This window comes from Aquila chrysaetos, chromosome 6 (assembly GCF_900496995.4).
Source record: "Aquila chrysaetos chrysaetos chromosome 6, bAquChr1.4, whole genome shotgun sequence".
Lineage (NCBI taxonomy): Eukaryota > Metazoa > Chordata > Aves > Accipitriformes > Accipitridae > Aquila > Aquila chrysaetos.
Genome location: NC_044009.1, coordinates 48,119,829 through 48,135,709, shown reverse-complemented (window position 1 = coordinate 48,135,709; position 15,881 = coordinate 48,119,829). Strand labels below are relative to the sequence as shown.

At 35.1% G+C, this 15,881-nt stretch overlaps 1 protein-coding gene across 8 annotated transcripts in view; it reads left to right on the top strand.

Annotated features, from left to right (window-relative positions):
- The window catches only part of LRP1B (LDL receptor related protein 1B), a 759,343-nt gene that overhangs the window by 555,993 nt on the left and 187,469 nt on the right, over positions 1 to 15,881 (top strand). For all 8 annotated transcript variants that reach the window (XM_030018329.2, XM_030018325.2, XM_030018333.2 and 5 more), the window contains 4 exons: positions 1,740 to 1,865; positions 3,754 to 3,885; positions 11,120 to 11,254; positions 11,670 to 11,799. In XM_030018329.2, coding sequence (XP_029874189.1) covers positions 1,740 to 1,865; positions 3,754 to 3,885; positions 11,120 to 11,254; positions 11,670 to 11,799 — 523 coding nt within the window. The remainder of the gene's footprint in view (positions 1 to 1,739; positions 1,866 to 3,753; positions 3,886 to 11,119; positions 11,255 to 11,669; positions 11,800 to 15,881) is intronic.

Below are 15,881 nucleotides of genomic sequence, written 5' to 3'. Positions count from 1 at the left end.
CAAATGTTAGCTGTGTCTGGTGTCTGTGGCATTAATATGCATCTTCCATTGTACAAAAGTCAAGAAAAGGAACAGTTCTGTGGTTTTGTACTACTGAACTTTAACTGTAATAGAATCTTATCATAGAATAGTTTGGGTTGGAAGGGTCATCTAGTTCCAACCCCCCTGCCATGGGCAGGGACACCTTCCACTAGACCAGGTTGCTCAAAGCCCCATCCAACCTGGCCTGGAACACTGCCAGGGATGGGGCAGCCACAGCCTCTCTGGGCAACCTGTGCCAGTGCCTCACCACCCTCACAGTGAAGAACTTCTTCCTTACATCTGATCTAAATCTGCCCTCTCTCAGTTGAAAGCCATTACCCCTTGTCATGTCACTACATGCCCTTGTAAAGAGTCCTTCTCCAGTTTTCCTGTAGGCCCCCTTCAGGTGCTGGCAGGCTGCTGTAAGGTCTGCCCAGAGCCTTCTCTTCTCCAGGCTGAACAACCCCAACTCTCTCAGCCTGCCTTCAGAGGAGAGGTGCTCCAGCCCTCTGATCGTCTTCATGGCCCTCCTCTGGACTTGCTCCAACAGGTCCATGTCCTTCCTATGTTGGGGGCCCCAGAGCTGAACGCAGTACTCAATGAATAATGAGAGCTCTTAAATTGTATAGTGAAATGTCACCTTGCTGATCTTTATTTTGACGAAGAGCAATGTCAGGGTTTTGGATATAAAAATCAAACACTGTAGATGGGATTCAGCTTTACACTTACACTTTTTTTTAAAGAATCTTTGCATATTTCGTATGGATCTTGCATTTCATTAAAGTGACATGAGAGCAAGTGTGATGTGAGGGCACTTACAGATTTCTCTGTATACAAATCTGGCATCCTAGATTTTTGTTTTTACTGTATAAGTTGTTCCTTTGTCTGAGGATACCTGAGACTTTGAAACCTCACCTGTCTTTTCCAGTTGTATGGTTCGATCGTTAGAAAACATCTGTGATTTTAGATGAAGAAATGCTTTCTACTTCAAAATCAGGAATGCAAAAACAAATGTGACAAGTAGCACTCTGATTCGTATAGGTTTGGTAACTTGTAATCAACTAATTCCTTGAATGTCATAGTAGACTTAGATGTTTCTTCATGAACCTTTGAATTTCTGAGATGTGTTTATTGTACTGTTTATTGTATTGTGTATTGTGTATAATGTTTGTTACAAATCTTATTAAAAAGTGTTCATCTATTACTTAAAGGTAAATATTGTTTTAATTAAGAAGTAGGAACATGGACCTGTGAGATCACACAGTATCTTAAATATACTGAACAAATGCTGGTTCATGACGATAATGAGGTTAATATAACGTTTGATGAATGAATACAATATGATCAATGATTTGCTCACAGTCTAGAATAAGATACACCTAGACTAATGTCAGTGAGATTTTATCATTGCTACTCCCAACTTAATGAAGTATTTTCAGTTTTATCATATGCTTTTACTTTAAAAGAGGCAGATTCTTCTTCAGAAAACTGAGTTATTCTAAGTGCGCAGATAAAATACTGTAAGAGTAAAGCATGGAAGAGTATGTGAATAGTAGCACAGCCTGAAATATTTTATGCATATCTCTATTTTTCAAAGAAGTTAGCTGAACAGAATTTGGTTTGGTAATATTAATAAATTGATACCAACACTGATTTTTTGTCAGGATTGCACTGTTCAGATTTTGTTTCCTCTTGTCTCTTCTCCCATCATGTTATAGGTAGCAATTCCTGTCAGTTAAACAATGGTGGATGCTCCCAGCTTTGTTTACCAACATCAGAAACCACCAGGACTTGTGTGTGTACAGTAGGCTACAACCTTCAAAAAAACCGCATGGCGTGCAAAGGTAAAATGGTTTTCAATATTTATTTTAACTGACTTCGGTTTTATGGGAATGCTGTAATGAGAAATTAAACTTCCTTTATTAATTTTAAGTTAAATAACTATACTCAATATCCTTGATTAAAGTGGTAATAGAGAAATGTCTATTGTGGTTAGGACAGAATTTAAATTTAGCTTTTAATTTCTTTATTTAGCTCTGCATAGATTTTAGTGGAAACTCTGAAGAATTTTTTTTAATGTAGGCAGAAAAGCAGACCGTCTGAGCCATCATTAATAGCAGGACATATTTGTTCAAGGTCACACACCTTATCTTTAAACTAAATTATAGGCTACAGTATCTGAAAAGTTGGGTATCTCATGCTATTCTATTGCCCTTACTACAAAGTAAGGCCTGATTTTTTTTTTTTTTTTTTTTTTTAATCTTTTGTCTATTTGAGCAGGAAAAATGCAAAGCATAGCTTACAAGCAAAGTCTTACTTCTGCCTGAGTAATATGAAACGGCCTTATGATAAAGGTGCCTTATAGTTGTATAAATTTAATATTATATATTCCTATAAGGGATTGCTACCTCATCTAGTTAATAGTAGAGTACACATGGAAGGAGAATTAAGCTACATAAATGTGGCTTTTCTACTTCTTCGGTGCTTTTCATATGTGACAATAACATGTTCTTAACATTTTTTATTTCTTTTTAAAGTTGTTGGTTTTCCTTTTACAATTACTTCAGATATTTATAACTTTCAGATGTGGGTTAAGTTAAAACTGGTAGATGCTGTGTATTCAAAATCTATTCCTCCTCTATGTCTAGATATACTGCTTTCTACATCATAACAGCTTTTTATGATTAAATTTTCCTTCAATTAAAAAAGTCATGAGTCAAAAACATTTTTATGCTGTCTTGAAAATTCATGGAGAAAAACTGGCAAGTACTATCCTGTACATATATACTTGTTTAGCATTGCTCTTTTCATTTGCTAGCTAGATTTCTTCTTCTTTTGAAGGAAATTTTTTAATTCCCTACCCGAAACATTTTAGCCCACATTCTTAGGGTCTTCTACTAGCTAGATCTTTACAAAGAAAGAAATTTTCAAAGAATTGGTGTGAAGAAAAAGGAACTTTTTTGTGTATAGTAGTTAAAATTCTTCAGTAATATGCATTATGTATCATCATGCTGTGTAATTTTTCTTAAACTTAGAAGTGAGTATGAACAGATTAGGGCAACAAATTATTTGTTCTCATTTTGGTTGTCAACAATTAGGTGTGATTCATCTAAACTGGGAATGACTACATAACAAGACCTCTACACAGTAGAATTTCTTCCTACTTAATAGAAATAGGTGCATCTGGAGTGTAATTAATCTAACACAAAAGTAGGCATTTAAAATGCATCATCTGCATTGTTCACTGAGACTATGTATTTCTCCCTATTGTCTGTAAAGGAAGTGTGCATGGCTAAATGAGGCAAGATGAATCCCATGCCTCAAAAGACAATTTACAGTCTTGAGTCCTACTTTCCACAAGTTCTTTAAAGTTGTCTCTTGCTGAATATGTACAGAAAGTGCAGATGTGGACTGAAAATATTCTTAAATTCCTCATAATTAAAAAACACTTTCTTCTTAAGTTTTAATTTTCATTACTGCTTAATTACTTAATTATAAGGTGATGCTTGAAATGGACAGTGACTCCCTTCTCTTTGTAAGACTGCATTTATCATTGAATTAGAAATACACCATAGTAATTCATGGATGTTTTTTCAAAGAGATGGAGTTACCATTCTGGGAAACTATGGAGCAGTATTGGAAAATTATGTCTAGTGCTTGTTAATTCCTCAAGTCTTGTTAATTGGAGAAGTCTCCACTTTGTTCTCATTGGCTATTTTATTTTTCCCCCAGGTATTGAATCATTTCTTATGTATTCTATTCATGAAGGAATTAGAGGAATTCCTCTTGATCCAAATGATAAAATGGATGCTTTAATGCCTGTTTCTGGAACTTCATTTGCTGTGGGCATAGACTTCCATGCAGGTAAATATTATGTATAGTTTATTGTATGTATGGTAAATACTGGATACTCTTCTTATAAATGAAATAAACCACGAGTTTTCAAACCTTCTAAGTAATTACAACTATATTTAAAGGAATTGGAAGCTGATTGTGTGTTACAGTGTTAACCTCTAGCTGTTTATTTTTTACAGTAAATAGAAAAGCACGTATTATGTGTATGTAGATTGCATTAGCAGCACTATCCACTGTTTTTCAGTGGAGAGATCACTGAGATCTTGAGTAGGAAACTGGTGGTTTTACAGCAAGTGGTCATAAATCTGTAGGAAAGCAGGTTTCACTAGTTCCTTTTTCATAGAAAAAAGCTTGTTCCTGTTAGGACATTTTTTTCCACTGAATTTTCTTAGTCCTATGTAGTGTACCTAGCAGGTGGTTTTGACAGCTGAGTGGAATAGTTTTCTTTCTGTCCAGTAAAGGTCAGCCACTTCATTGCAGCGTACAAGCCAACTCTGTATCTGTTTCTTCCTTTTCGAAGTGGGTGCTCTAACAGCCTGAAGAACAGGCATTTCTGTCTTAAGTACACTGCATACCTTTCCACTGCAGTGTTATAAATAACAAACAGTTTTTAGTTTAGATAGCCTCACAAATTTCCTATGAAATTAGGAGGTTTCTGTTTTGCATGCGTGTGAAAGAAGGTGGAAAGAAATTAAGGATCAGATCCTGAAAAGTAATTGGATACATCTCCCATTGGTACGATAAGGGGTCTGAATATCTTCAAAGACATTAGGAATTTTTGGTTGGTTTACAGAAAATAAGAAATCTGTGATCAAGTAGTGACCTGCATACATCTTATATCTCCATATTTTTAACCCATCAGCTCTTTGACCAGCCTTCCTTCTAAACTGATTTTCTCATGAGCTGTTTTTGTTACCCATTGAGTTTATGAGCTAGCAGTTTAGAAATAAAATTTTAGTTACCTATGTTATATACATATGGACATTGGCTTCCTGAAACATGCAATGATTTTGTCATACTCCATTGTTTTTCATTTTGAAATAAATTCTCCCTGGGACTTCAGCATTGAGAGATCCTAAGTTTTTGCTTAAGTATATGTTAATATATGCCTTCCTATTAAAAACAGACCTTTTTCTGCTTGTTCTGTTTGACTACTTCACCACACAAATACCAGTAATCTTTTGTTAAGAGGTTAGGAGTTAAATTCATTAATGTCTTGTCTGGTTTTGGCCTGCCTTCTTCACTGATGCTCTTGTACGTCTACTCTGCCTAGCAAAATTCCAAGTTCACTCAACATTTTACAGTGCCCTCATACTTGTATATTTTGCTTTCAAATCAGTGACAGCTAATATTCAGAGCTTTTGTTATATCATAGGTATAGTTCAGTCACAGTCTGCTGAGACACAAAAATCACTTAAAAGCCAATGCCTTTATACACATATCTTAGATGGGAAAGACTATGATACAGCTGACTTCTCTGTCATCCTGTATCTTTCCAGGAATAGATGAAGTGGTAGCTATGCATGTTCATGACAGAGAGTACTAAGGCAATGCAATTGTGTTTTCCAGGGATTATATTTTTTATCATGGTATAGTTACCTTAAAAAAATACCATTTTTTAATTCAAGTCTTGCAAGCTTTACAAAATTATGATATGTAATAGAAAAATCTGAAATTTGACGTTTTCATTCTAAAATACTGATACTAGGATTTTATTGGGGATTTTGCATCTTGTGTTTTCTTTGGTTTTGAGATTTTTTTTTTAGCATAGTCCACTTATAGGATATGCTAGCTCCTACTTTAGAGAGCTTTGTTTGGACTTCACTAGTTGATATCAAATTAGTATTTTGAAAGAATAAGATGCATGTGCTAATTTTTAGCTTTTTGGAAAAATGAGGTTTGAGGAAGGATGAAATTGAGTGAGGTTTACCACTCAATTGCCAGCTTGCATGATGATCAGTTACAGCACAGGGAACATGAATACGACTGACAGTGACAAATGCATTGCTAAACATGAGTGTAAATCTTCTGTAGGAGTGAAATCACAAGGGGATACTGTGTTGTAAAAAGTTACAGTACAGCTTTCAACTGCATTGCAGCTTAAAAAGCAATTGTTTTTCTCATTTTGATACGTTACCTTGAATTTTCTGAATTCATTCCTGAAACCTTTGTTCATCAAATATGGTTCAGAAAGCAAGTGGAGGTACTTTCAGATTTCATCTTGTTTTTTTTTTCACTTAGTGACTGTTGCTTGCCTTTCATTCTTAATTGTGAAACATTCCTAAATTCTGATCTTCTCTCAGTAATGTTTAGGAGTGTAAAGTGGCTAAAATATATTAACATATGCTAGTAGTATAGCGTACCATAGTTGAAAGACTTATGGCAATATTTTTTGCAGACGTGAAAGAACTAGAAGATAAACGTACCTTTTTTCTCTCTGTCTTGATACTTATAAATTCGCATTAAAGTACTGCAAGAGTGGTTTTGACCTTTGGACTTTTTTAGAGATCGTTAGGGAGTGGGGTTCCCAGTGTTATTTAAGACATAGGTTTATAAAACTGTGTGATCCTAGTAGCCTTTAATTTCTGTATTGTTAAAGATAACAGCATAGATTCTTCCCTGCTGCTGAAGACTTCTTCACAGTATGTCAGGCAGATGCCCATTGTTTTTTCCTTTCAAGATTCTTCCAGGAAGCTCACCATACTTTTTACCTTAGTTTTTGGGTTGCATTTAAAATTGTTATTTCACGTGACGGGAAATTCTCTGTACTTAAGCTTGGTCTGGTTGGAGGAGAACCTGCATGGCAGAGAAGCACTATTGTATTTTAGACACCAAGAGCATTCTGTGTATTGAAGAAACAAGAACATCATGTTTATTTGCAGAATTATGATCTTTAAATTGATGAGTAGAACTATGTCTTCAAGAAAGTGATCCTGTTCATCAGGAGACACTATCTTAACTCCTACTGACTTAGAGGGCACAAACTACTTAATGGATAGTAGCATTTCTGTCTTTTTAAAGTACAACAACGCAGAGTGGTTACATGAATGTTTTCATTAGTGCTAAAAAACCACCATAAATGTGGACTAATAGTTGAAATTGTTGATAGTTTTGAAATAACATAGTGTTATTGCTGAGCCTCTTTCAGTTCTGCAGTAGTTCATCTCAGAAACAGCTTAAGACTTGCAAGACTTTGCTTCTGTGAAAAGCGGAGTCTTCCCAGTCCGTCACTGAGTTTCGCTGAATGGGCGTTTTGCTAGTGGGGTCTGGGAACCCAGAGGTGTTCTGTCACATATTTTTCCACACTTTTGTCTCCATTTTCTGTCCCCCTCTTACTCATGCTCTCATTGTGCCTCCAGCCATTTGTATCTGTGGTGTACATACAGGTGTGTATAGGTGGGAGGAGAATAGATTCTACTCTCTTTGTTGAAATAAGCATTTTGAACATTTACAGACTAAGCTGACAAAGCCTGACAAAAGGCGTAATATTCAGCAAATACGTCGTATGTTGAATTTTGAGTTACAGGATTTTATTGGCAAAATACTAAAGCATTAAATAGAATTAATTTGCAGTGTTTGCTGATAAGCTGCCTGTGGATTGTAGGAGTCAATGTGAGGCCATGGTTACTAATGCTCACCACTTAGCAAAATGCTTGTGGAAGCTGTGTAAAGTTGCAGACAGTTGTTTCCCGTTTTATGGCAACTGTCATTTCCAGGTAGTAATCCTCTTCAGATTCCAGCAATAGAATAGGTAAATAGATACTGAAGGCTTAAAATTGAGTATAGGCCTTCTTTCCATCTGTCTGAAGCCACAACTGACTTCAGGAACTGAATGCTGAAGAGTTTTTGTCTCCACATCTGTTATTTTTCAGAGTAATTGGGAAAATAAAACAGGTTTGTGCAATTATAATATTAATAGTACTACCTGACAGGGACAGCACTGACACACAGATCTGTGAAAACGTCATCCACTTTTATAAGTGAACAGACTACAACAAAATAAAGGCTAATTGCTTAATCTGAATTCCTATTAACTTATTCTGCCCAGCATGAGTCTTAGTGGTTGAGTCCTACTGAGAATGTTACTCCATGATTTATTGAGATACAGCAAACTTTGTTTATTAACAGGAAGGAACCCATAAAAATTGCAGTCTCCGTAAAATGAGAAGGGTTTGTCATTTGGATCATACCATCTGTATCCAAGTGCAAATTGAAACTCAGCAAATGCTGTAACATCATCTGTATTTGAAACCCACATGGATCTTTATTAATTTGGTGACAATAAATTCCTTGGAAATTTTCACACTGTACAGCAAAAGAGTGTAGGTTTTTTCTTTTCTTAAGCTGTCATGAAGTACCTAAAAAATAAAAAAAATACTCTGCAATGTAATGTGTGGAACATAGTGACTGGAAAATTTTGCATTGCTGTGAATAAATAACCTTTATCAGTACTTCAAAAAAAGGAAAGTTTTGTGGGTTGTTTTTGGTTGGTTGTTTTTTTTTCCCTTGGACCATCTTTGAACAATTATATCAAAATGTCATAGTCAATACATTTTACAGCTATGTTTAATGAATATGTAATTCAGGATACAAAATGTAGGCAAGTGAGGCGTAGGACTGTAAAAGAATATGAGAATTTTAAGGAAATCATGTGTTAGCTGAGGTTTAATATCCATGTGTGGCTTGGTAATTATTATCTTTACATACTCAAGCTGTTAGCATTTACTTTTGAGGATACTTGCTAGAAGCAGTGAACCGCATGTGCTTTGTGAACTTCCTCCAACACAGCAAATATTACTTGAGTTTCCCCGATTAGTTGCAGTCCCAAAACTACTTACATAATTTTTTTTGTAGAACAGATACATTCTGCTTAAAAATTCTGGTCATTTTACAGGAACACTTCCAATTAAATAAAAAAACAATTTGACTGATGTTAAAATAGTATTCCTTGTAATATTTATCTTGAAAATTTGTTTTCCTTTATTATTGGGAAGTATTTTTATATCTCTGAAGTTATATCTGCACATCTCCGTGATTTTGTATCTTCTCACCATCCTTTTTTGTATGTGCATAGCCATTAGTTGCTTTCTACCTGTTGATATTCAGGTCAGGTGTATTGTGTATTAAGGAACAATGTTGATCATTAACAAAACAAAGCTGTGTCATAAAATACTGCATTTTACCGAAAGTAAGTTATATAATTTATATTACTATATAATAATATATATAAAGTAATTTAGATAGACTTTTAATGGTTGTTGTGTGTAATGATATATTTTAAAGAGAAATATGATTTTTTAAATTGTTTTTCTCTCTTTAACACGTGATTATCTAGAAGCAAATCCAGGTAATTCAGTTGTTTGAATTTTTGGATTACTGAAAAATGCTATTTTAGGAAAACAGCACTAGGAATTCAGTTGTGCTGTATACATTAGGATTTAGTCATGGAAGTGAAACCACAGAGATCTCTGTGTCCTTATAACAGTTTCTAAGCTGTTATGTGGATTCTTGCTCATGTGGCTCACTTAAATAGTCATAGTATGAGTACAAAGTGGTTTATTTTTATGGAGATGAATTGAACTGGAATATGAAATACATAAAATTCACTTCTAGAATGTCTTATCCAGTTGGTAAACATAATAGATAGAAATTTTTTTTTATTAACTATGTACTTTCAGATAAGACTCTGTAGTAATTCTGTATATCTCATATTCCACTGAAGGGTGTTTGGCATACACTTGCATACAGTCATAGATCAGTATCTTATTGTTGAATGTATGTGCAGCTAGTATTAAGATCTGTGTAATTTTTGTACTCATTTGAAATAAGTAGCAAAATACATGCCTCCCATATGTGATAATCAAACTGTATGTTTGGGATACTTGAAGTCAGAATTTGTCATTTGTTTTATTGGTAGTGTGGCTAGGGTTCTTGAGCATACCAAACTGGTTTGGTCTTGGAATTGACTGTTATCTGTGTAAATTTTGTTTTTCTCTTTTCTTTTATATATCTATATTTACACACACACGCACGCGTGTGTAGATATATATGTATATATACGTGTATATGTGTGTATATATGTATATATACGTGTATACATATGTAGATATAGAAATATTTTTATATATAAGTAATATTTCTATATTTATAGAGAGAAATAGATAAATATACACATATTCTCTCTCTCTCTCTCTCTCTCTCTCTCTCTCTCTTAATGGAATCAAAAGCAGATATATAAAGTACGAAAAAATAAAGGAACAAATATTACTTATCTCTGAGCAGTGTCTTTCCCAGACAAAATAGCTCACTCAGGAGGTCCCCAGCAGACGACTTCGAAACCAGAATGTGCGTTGTAGCGTAGCTGGGTTGTTAACTCAGAGCTCTGTCCATGGAAATACAGAGAATTCTGCTTGAGAGACATCACTGCTTTGTTTGCCCCATCTCTTTATCAAGGGTACTTTGTGGCAACAGAGGGGAGTGCATGTCTGTGCTTTGGCCACTCCAAGTTCTTGGCCTGCCTGATGAGTTTAAAAGGTCGGTGATAATAGGTTGTACTCAAAGACTACATAGTGGTCCTTCTCTTCCGCCAACCGCAGCAGCCAACTGCAGCAGAATGGCAGGGAAGACAGCTGAAATGCCTTAAAACACCAAAAAAGACTCTTAGTGAAAGCTTGTCAGGACATTTAAAATAAAAGATGAATTGTGGATAGAGTCAATTTTTTATTCTTTTATCAGTATATCACTCTCAAATGTCACACTTTTTTTTTTCTAGTTAAATTTTTTTTATACTGCCAAAATTCAACCTGTATGGTTGCTGAAGGAAAAGACTCTGTAGGCTGTTTTACACTGTAGTTTTTCAGACTCCTAAATATTTTGGAATAGTGATTAATAAACAAAATAATACAGTTTTCAAGCATTTAACCCATTAGAGAAAAAAAAACCCAAACAACATACTTATCGTGATTTTTAACAGGGGTAGTAGCTTCCATCTGTTGTCATGGCCCTATTGTGTTATATGTGCAGTACTAAATAACCAGTAGAAAACCTAGAATTCTGATTTAATTATTTTAAATAAAATTTAAAAAATGGAAAAAGAATGAGGAATTAAAGATGATAGTTTTGATACCATTCCTGTTTACTCTGAGACAATATGTTATAATTGGCAGTTTTTACAGTTACTCATGTAGATACTTGGACTGAAGCAACTGAATTAGTCTAAGAATCATTGCCATGTATTTTATAGGAAATGATACAATCTATTGGACAGACATGGGTTTCAATAAAATTAGCAGATCTAAACGAGACCAAACATGGAAAGAAGACATTGTTACAAACGGTTTGGGAAGAGTTGAAGGCATTGCAGTGGACTGGATAGCAGGTAGGTCTTAGCCTGCTTCAGGAATTGTCATGATTTCTGACAGTACGCTCTTGCATCTTCAGCTCAAGACTAAATAACCTGGTTTGCTTTCAGCTCTGATTTCTAATATTCCAAATGTTTAGAGATTTTTCTTTGAAGATACCGCCACTGGTTTTTGCAATTTTACTAAAGACAGAAAAATTATTTAAATATCTTGGACACTATTTCTTAGATGGACAGTCTCAACTGTGACAACCATGAATACAAGTTTACACTTTAAAACAGAAGGCTGAATAGGACTACAAATTACAGACATAAGATACATATAAGTTAAAATACAGCAGTTAGTTTCTGGTCCTAACTTACACACTTTAACATTCAAATACTTTTCAAGTAGTCTTTTCTTTTTCCAGTAACTTCAAGGTATTTTTCCTAGGTAACATTTATTGGACGGATCATGGCTTCAACTTAATTGAAGTTGCCAGGCTCAACGGCTCATTCCGATATGTAATTATATCCCAGGGTTTGGACCAGCCAAGATCTATTGCGGTACACCCAGAAAAAGGGTAACATGACCATGGCTACTTGCATTTCTTTTAAAGTTTGCATGCTAGCACTGAAGCTCTTAGATAACTAAACCGAGGCATTCATCCTAATAGATAAGCATTTAATAAAACCAGAAAGGATTGTATTGGAAACTCTTGTACTGTAACTAAGCACAGGTGGAAGGACGTGTTATTCTTATCATACTCTGAGCTTTTTCATTGGTCTCTGTATGCGTGACATGCTGTACTTTCTTTGCAAAATAGTTTTCATTTTCTAAGACAGTTATTTCAACTGAAGTTTAGACATTGCTTGGAAGCATGCTTAAATCTGTTCTTAAGTTTCCAGCAAATCCAAGGAAGTCCCATTAGCTAATCATAGAATGGTTGGAAGGGACCTTAAAGATCATCTACTTCCAACCCCCCTGTCATGGGCAGGGACATCTTCCACTAGACCTTGATGTCACAAATGAAATCATAGAACAGTGCAATCCGTGGTAGTTATCAATTCTAGTATCATGTAATAGCCCACTGCTACAACCAAGGAGATTGCTCAGGGTAGCTGAAAGTAAAGTGAGATGAAGCGTGTGGGTGAGAGAGTAAGAGTCGTCAAAAATGACATCTGTATTCATCCAACTGTTTGTTTAGAGTAGGGACTACACAGCAACATTAACAGAAATAGAAGATGTTCTGTCCCCTTCCAGCTCCAAAACTATTGTTAGCAGAGCTACAACTAAAACAGAAGCAGTAAATTCTGCAAAGAATTCCCATCTTTTTTTTTTATGGGAATATGAAATGTACTTTCTGAGGAAAAGGCATATAAGCAAGACTCAATGGATTTAACTGCTACGCTTACCCTGCTAAAACGGAAGTGCTAAACGGTGTGTATCAAAATCTTAAAGAATTATTTGAGCAACTACCTTCCCTCAAAGCCAGAGGTGACACTGTAGCTCATTTGCCCCAGATTCAATCAAATCACTATCTCACTATTTTCAGGAAAGCAGTCTCTGTACTCAGAGGAGTTTGCAGCCATAGTAATGAAGAAGTCTGACTTCTCACTGAGGCCAAATTGATACCAGTGATGCAAAATGCCATTTGGATCTTTGGCATGGTTTCTTCTATGAGAAGTTAGACATAGTGATCTGTATATTTTGCAGACTAAAGCATTGCAACTTAATGTATTTAAGAATGAAGGTGAAAGCAATAACTGGTTTTCTGCATAATGCAATAGCTTTTGCCACAAATCATTACAGCTGTGTTCATATAGCACCACTGGTTGCTTGACAGTATCTGCTAACAGTTTAGGATTAATGCTGTTCTTCTTCAGATCCTAGTCAGGATCTGGCTGAAATAATTAGTATATTTTTGTCTTTAGTGTACCAGAATATCTGTGCTTTTCTGTTAGAAACAAAATCTAAAAAAAAACCAAAAAACTTTTGAAGGTAAGTACACAGAAGCCTGATAAAATTCTTCTAACCAGAAGGGTAGACCAAACTTCTTCAAAACAAGAATTAATGTACAGTATAATTTTCTTCAACATGTTTTTGCTGTACATATATACAGTTAGGTTTTCACCCCTTACATCAAAGGAAAAGAAAAGCCCCCATGAAGTCTATGAGGACTAAGTGCAGCAGGTGCAGTTTCTCTGCAGAATACTTAGATATTAAAATAATATGAATTACATTAAAAAATGCATTATTTTCAACTAGAAATTGTAAAAAGTATAATCAATTCTTCTGCAGCATTTGAAGAGGAAAGATGGATTGTAGCTGAGATCCAGCATTTAACAATTGCTATAGGGAAGAGTAAATGCAGAAACCTTGACAGAATAATATTTAATACTGCTATTGATAGCAAAGTTGCTTTTTTACTTAAGTGTGGATTTTTTTATTTTAATGACAATATTTTCACATGATGCTTTCTGGCTCAATAGTTCATGGTTTTATTTTACCATACACATAAGCAGATGAATTGATAACCAACAACTTTAACAAGATTCTTTGGAAAGAAACAGTTCTTTCTTTTAAGTTAATGGATATTTAGAGATGCCACTGAACCATCTTCTTAGGTCTTAGAATAGTGTAATGCCACCAAAAAGCAGATATTACTAAAATATGGCTAAAATGTAATTTGGAGGAGTATAAATTATTGCACTTGAAACAAAAAACGGTAAAGTAGAGAAATGTTAAATGCAGAAATTAATTCAGTTGTGAAACATTCCTTAGATGTTTTGATCTTGCTGAGTTTTATAGTTAGTTTTTTGATGTGTTTAGAATACTTAAGAAAACATAGAAAGATGAGAGGACCACAGATAAGTTAATTGTTTTACATGTCTGGTAGAGCGGTGTATCTTCTCTGAAGGTAGATAAACTTCATCTCTCTTTTTTAATACCGTGCCACAGAAAGATATCTTGAGATGTCTCCAATCGAAGTTTCAGAAGGAGTATTCAGAAGGATAGCAATGTTTTGCTAGTGGAGTACAGATATACCTTTCTGCCAGAAGATTAAGGCCTTTTTACCTTCTACGTTATTGTCATTTTTCCCTTTATGAGGCAAAACGTTCAAAGGTATTCTTCCCTCCCCTTACCCTGACTTCACATTCTTCATTTCTCTTGAAGCTTGAGTTGACAGCTATAAGAATAGAGAGGAAAATAGCAGTTATTAGATCTCGTTGAATCTGGCAGTTATACCAAGGCATAAAGCAGCCAGCATTCAGCTGGTTGGTAACATTATTTATTGTTACTAAGGAAAAAATTAAGAATGTGTGGTCCTACAAAGGAGTGTCTTTGTCCCTCATCAGGTATTCTTATTCATATAACATACACTTGGCTGATGGGTTTTTTTTCCCAATTAAATAATAGCTTTCTGATCAAGCTCAGAATTGTGATTGAAATACAGAGTTAAGCTCATACTGAAATAATTCTTAGACTTTGAAGATACCTCCTTTGAAAACATTTTGGGAATTTCATTTGTGTTTAGGGTTTGGGGCGAGGGGGGTGTGGGGGTGAGTTTAAACTCTGGTTTAATTTTTTTCCAAAATTTTTTTGAAGATTCTAAGCCAGTATCAAATTTCCGCCACTTGCACCTCTGTCAGCTATGTAAATTACATTTGGGATAGTTCCAAAATAAGTTTAGTTGTAGTTGTTCTAGCATTCCAGTATATACACCAAATGTGTTGGTAGCATATTGCTACCTGCAAAGGTCCAGGAAACAAGTATTTTGGATGGTACTTCCCAGACCTTTTGAGAAGATACGGGAAGATCAAGTTTTTCTGTACTAGTGAATAGTTCATGTAAGTTTATGTATCATTATATTTGTAATCATTAATGCTCTAAGAGAGTGTTACATTACTTGCCTTACATTTTTGGCAGCTTTTCTGGATTTTCTTTGGAGGATTCTGGCTTCATTTAACCTGCTAAATATGGTTTTGGGTTTGGTTTTTTTTCCCTCAGAGTAACTTGTCTAAGGAAAGAGCGCAGAATGTTTAATTCAAGTATATTGAATGCCTGCCTTTCTGTAGTCAACATTTAGTTGATGTCCTGTCTTAAGAAAGTACCTCTGACTACATGCCTGAAAGCAAGTTCAGTTCTCTTTAGAGGTGCTGTTAGTAATCTGGTTAAAGTTGTGTTAAACTTAAGCAGTGATTTTTGATATCCAGATGGTTAATACTGTCTATTCTAACATTTCTAAACCATCTTTTTAATTTAGATAATGTAGCATTTAATTTCCTAATGTAGTATAAGTTTTATAGTTAGTATTCATATTACTGTTTGCTATGTCAAGAAATAAGAGAACAGATTTGTTTTTATTATAGCCAGAAAGCCCTACAATTAGAGCCAAAGTAAGGTGGACACTGTTTCAGAAGTTAAATTTGATGAGCTGATTATAGGATCCATATTTGTTCTCCCCTGTCCCATTTTTATCCCTCCTTATTTCATGTATCTGAAGTCATCCAATCAAATGAGAGTGGCGAGGCACTGGAACAGGTTGCCCAGAGAGGCTGTGGATGCCCCATCCCTGGCAGTGTTCAAGGCCAGGCTGGATGGGGCTTTGGGCAACCTGGTCTAGTGGAAGGTGTCCCTGCCCATGGCAGGGAGTTGGAACCA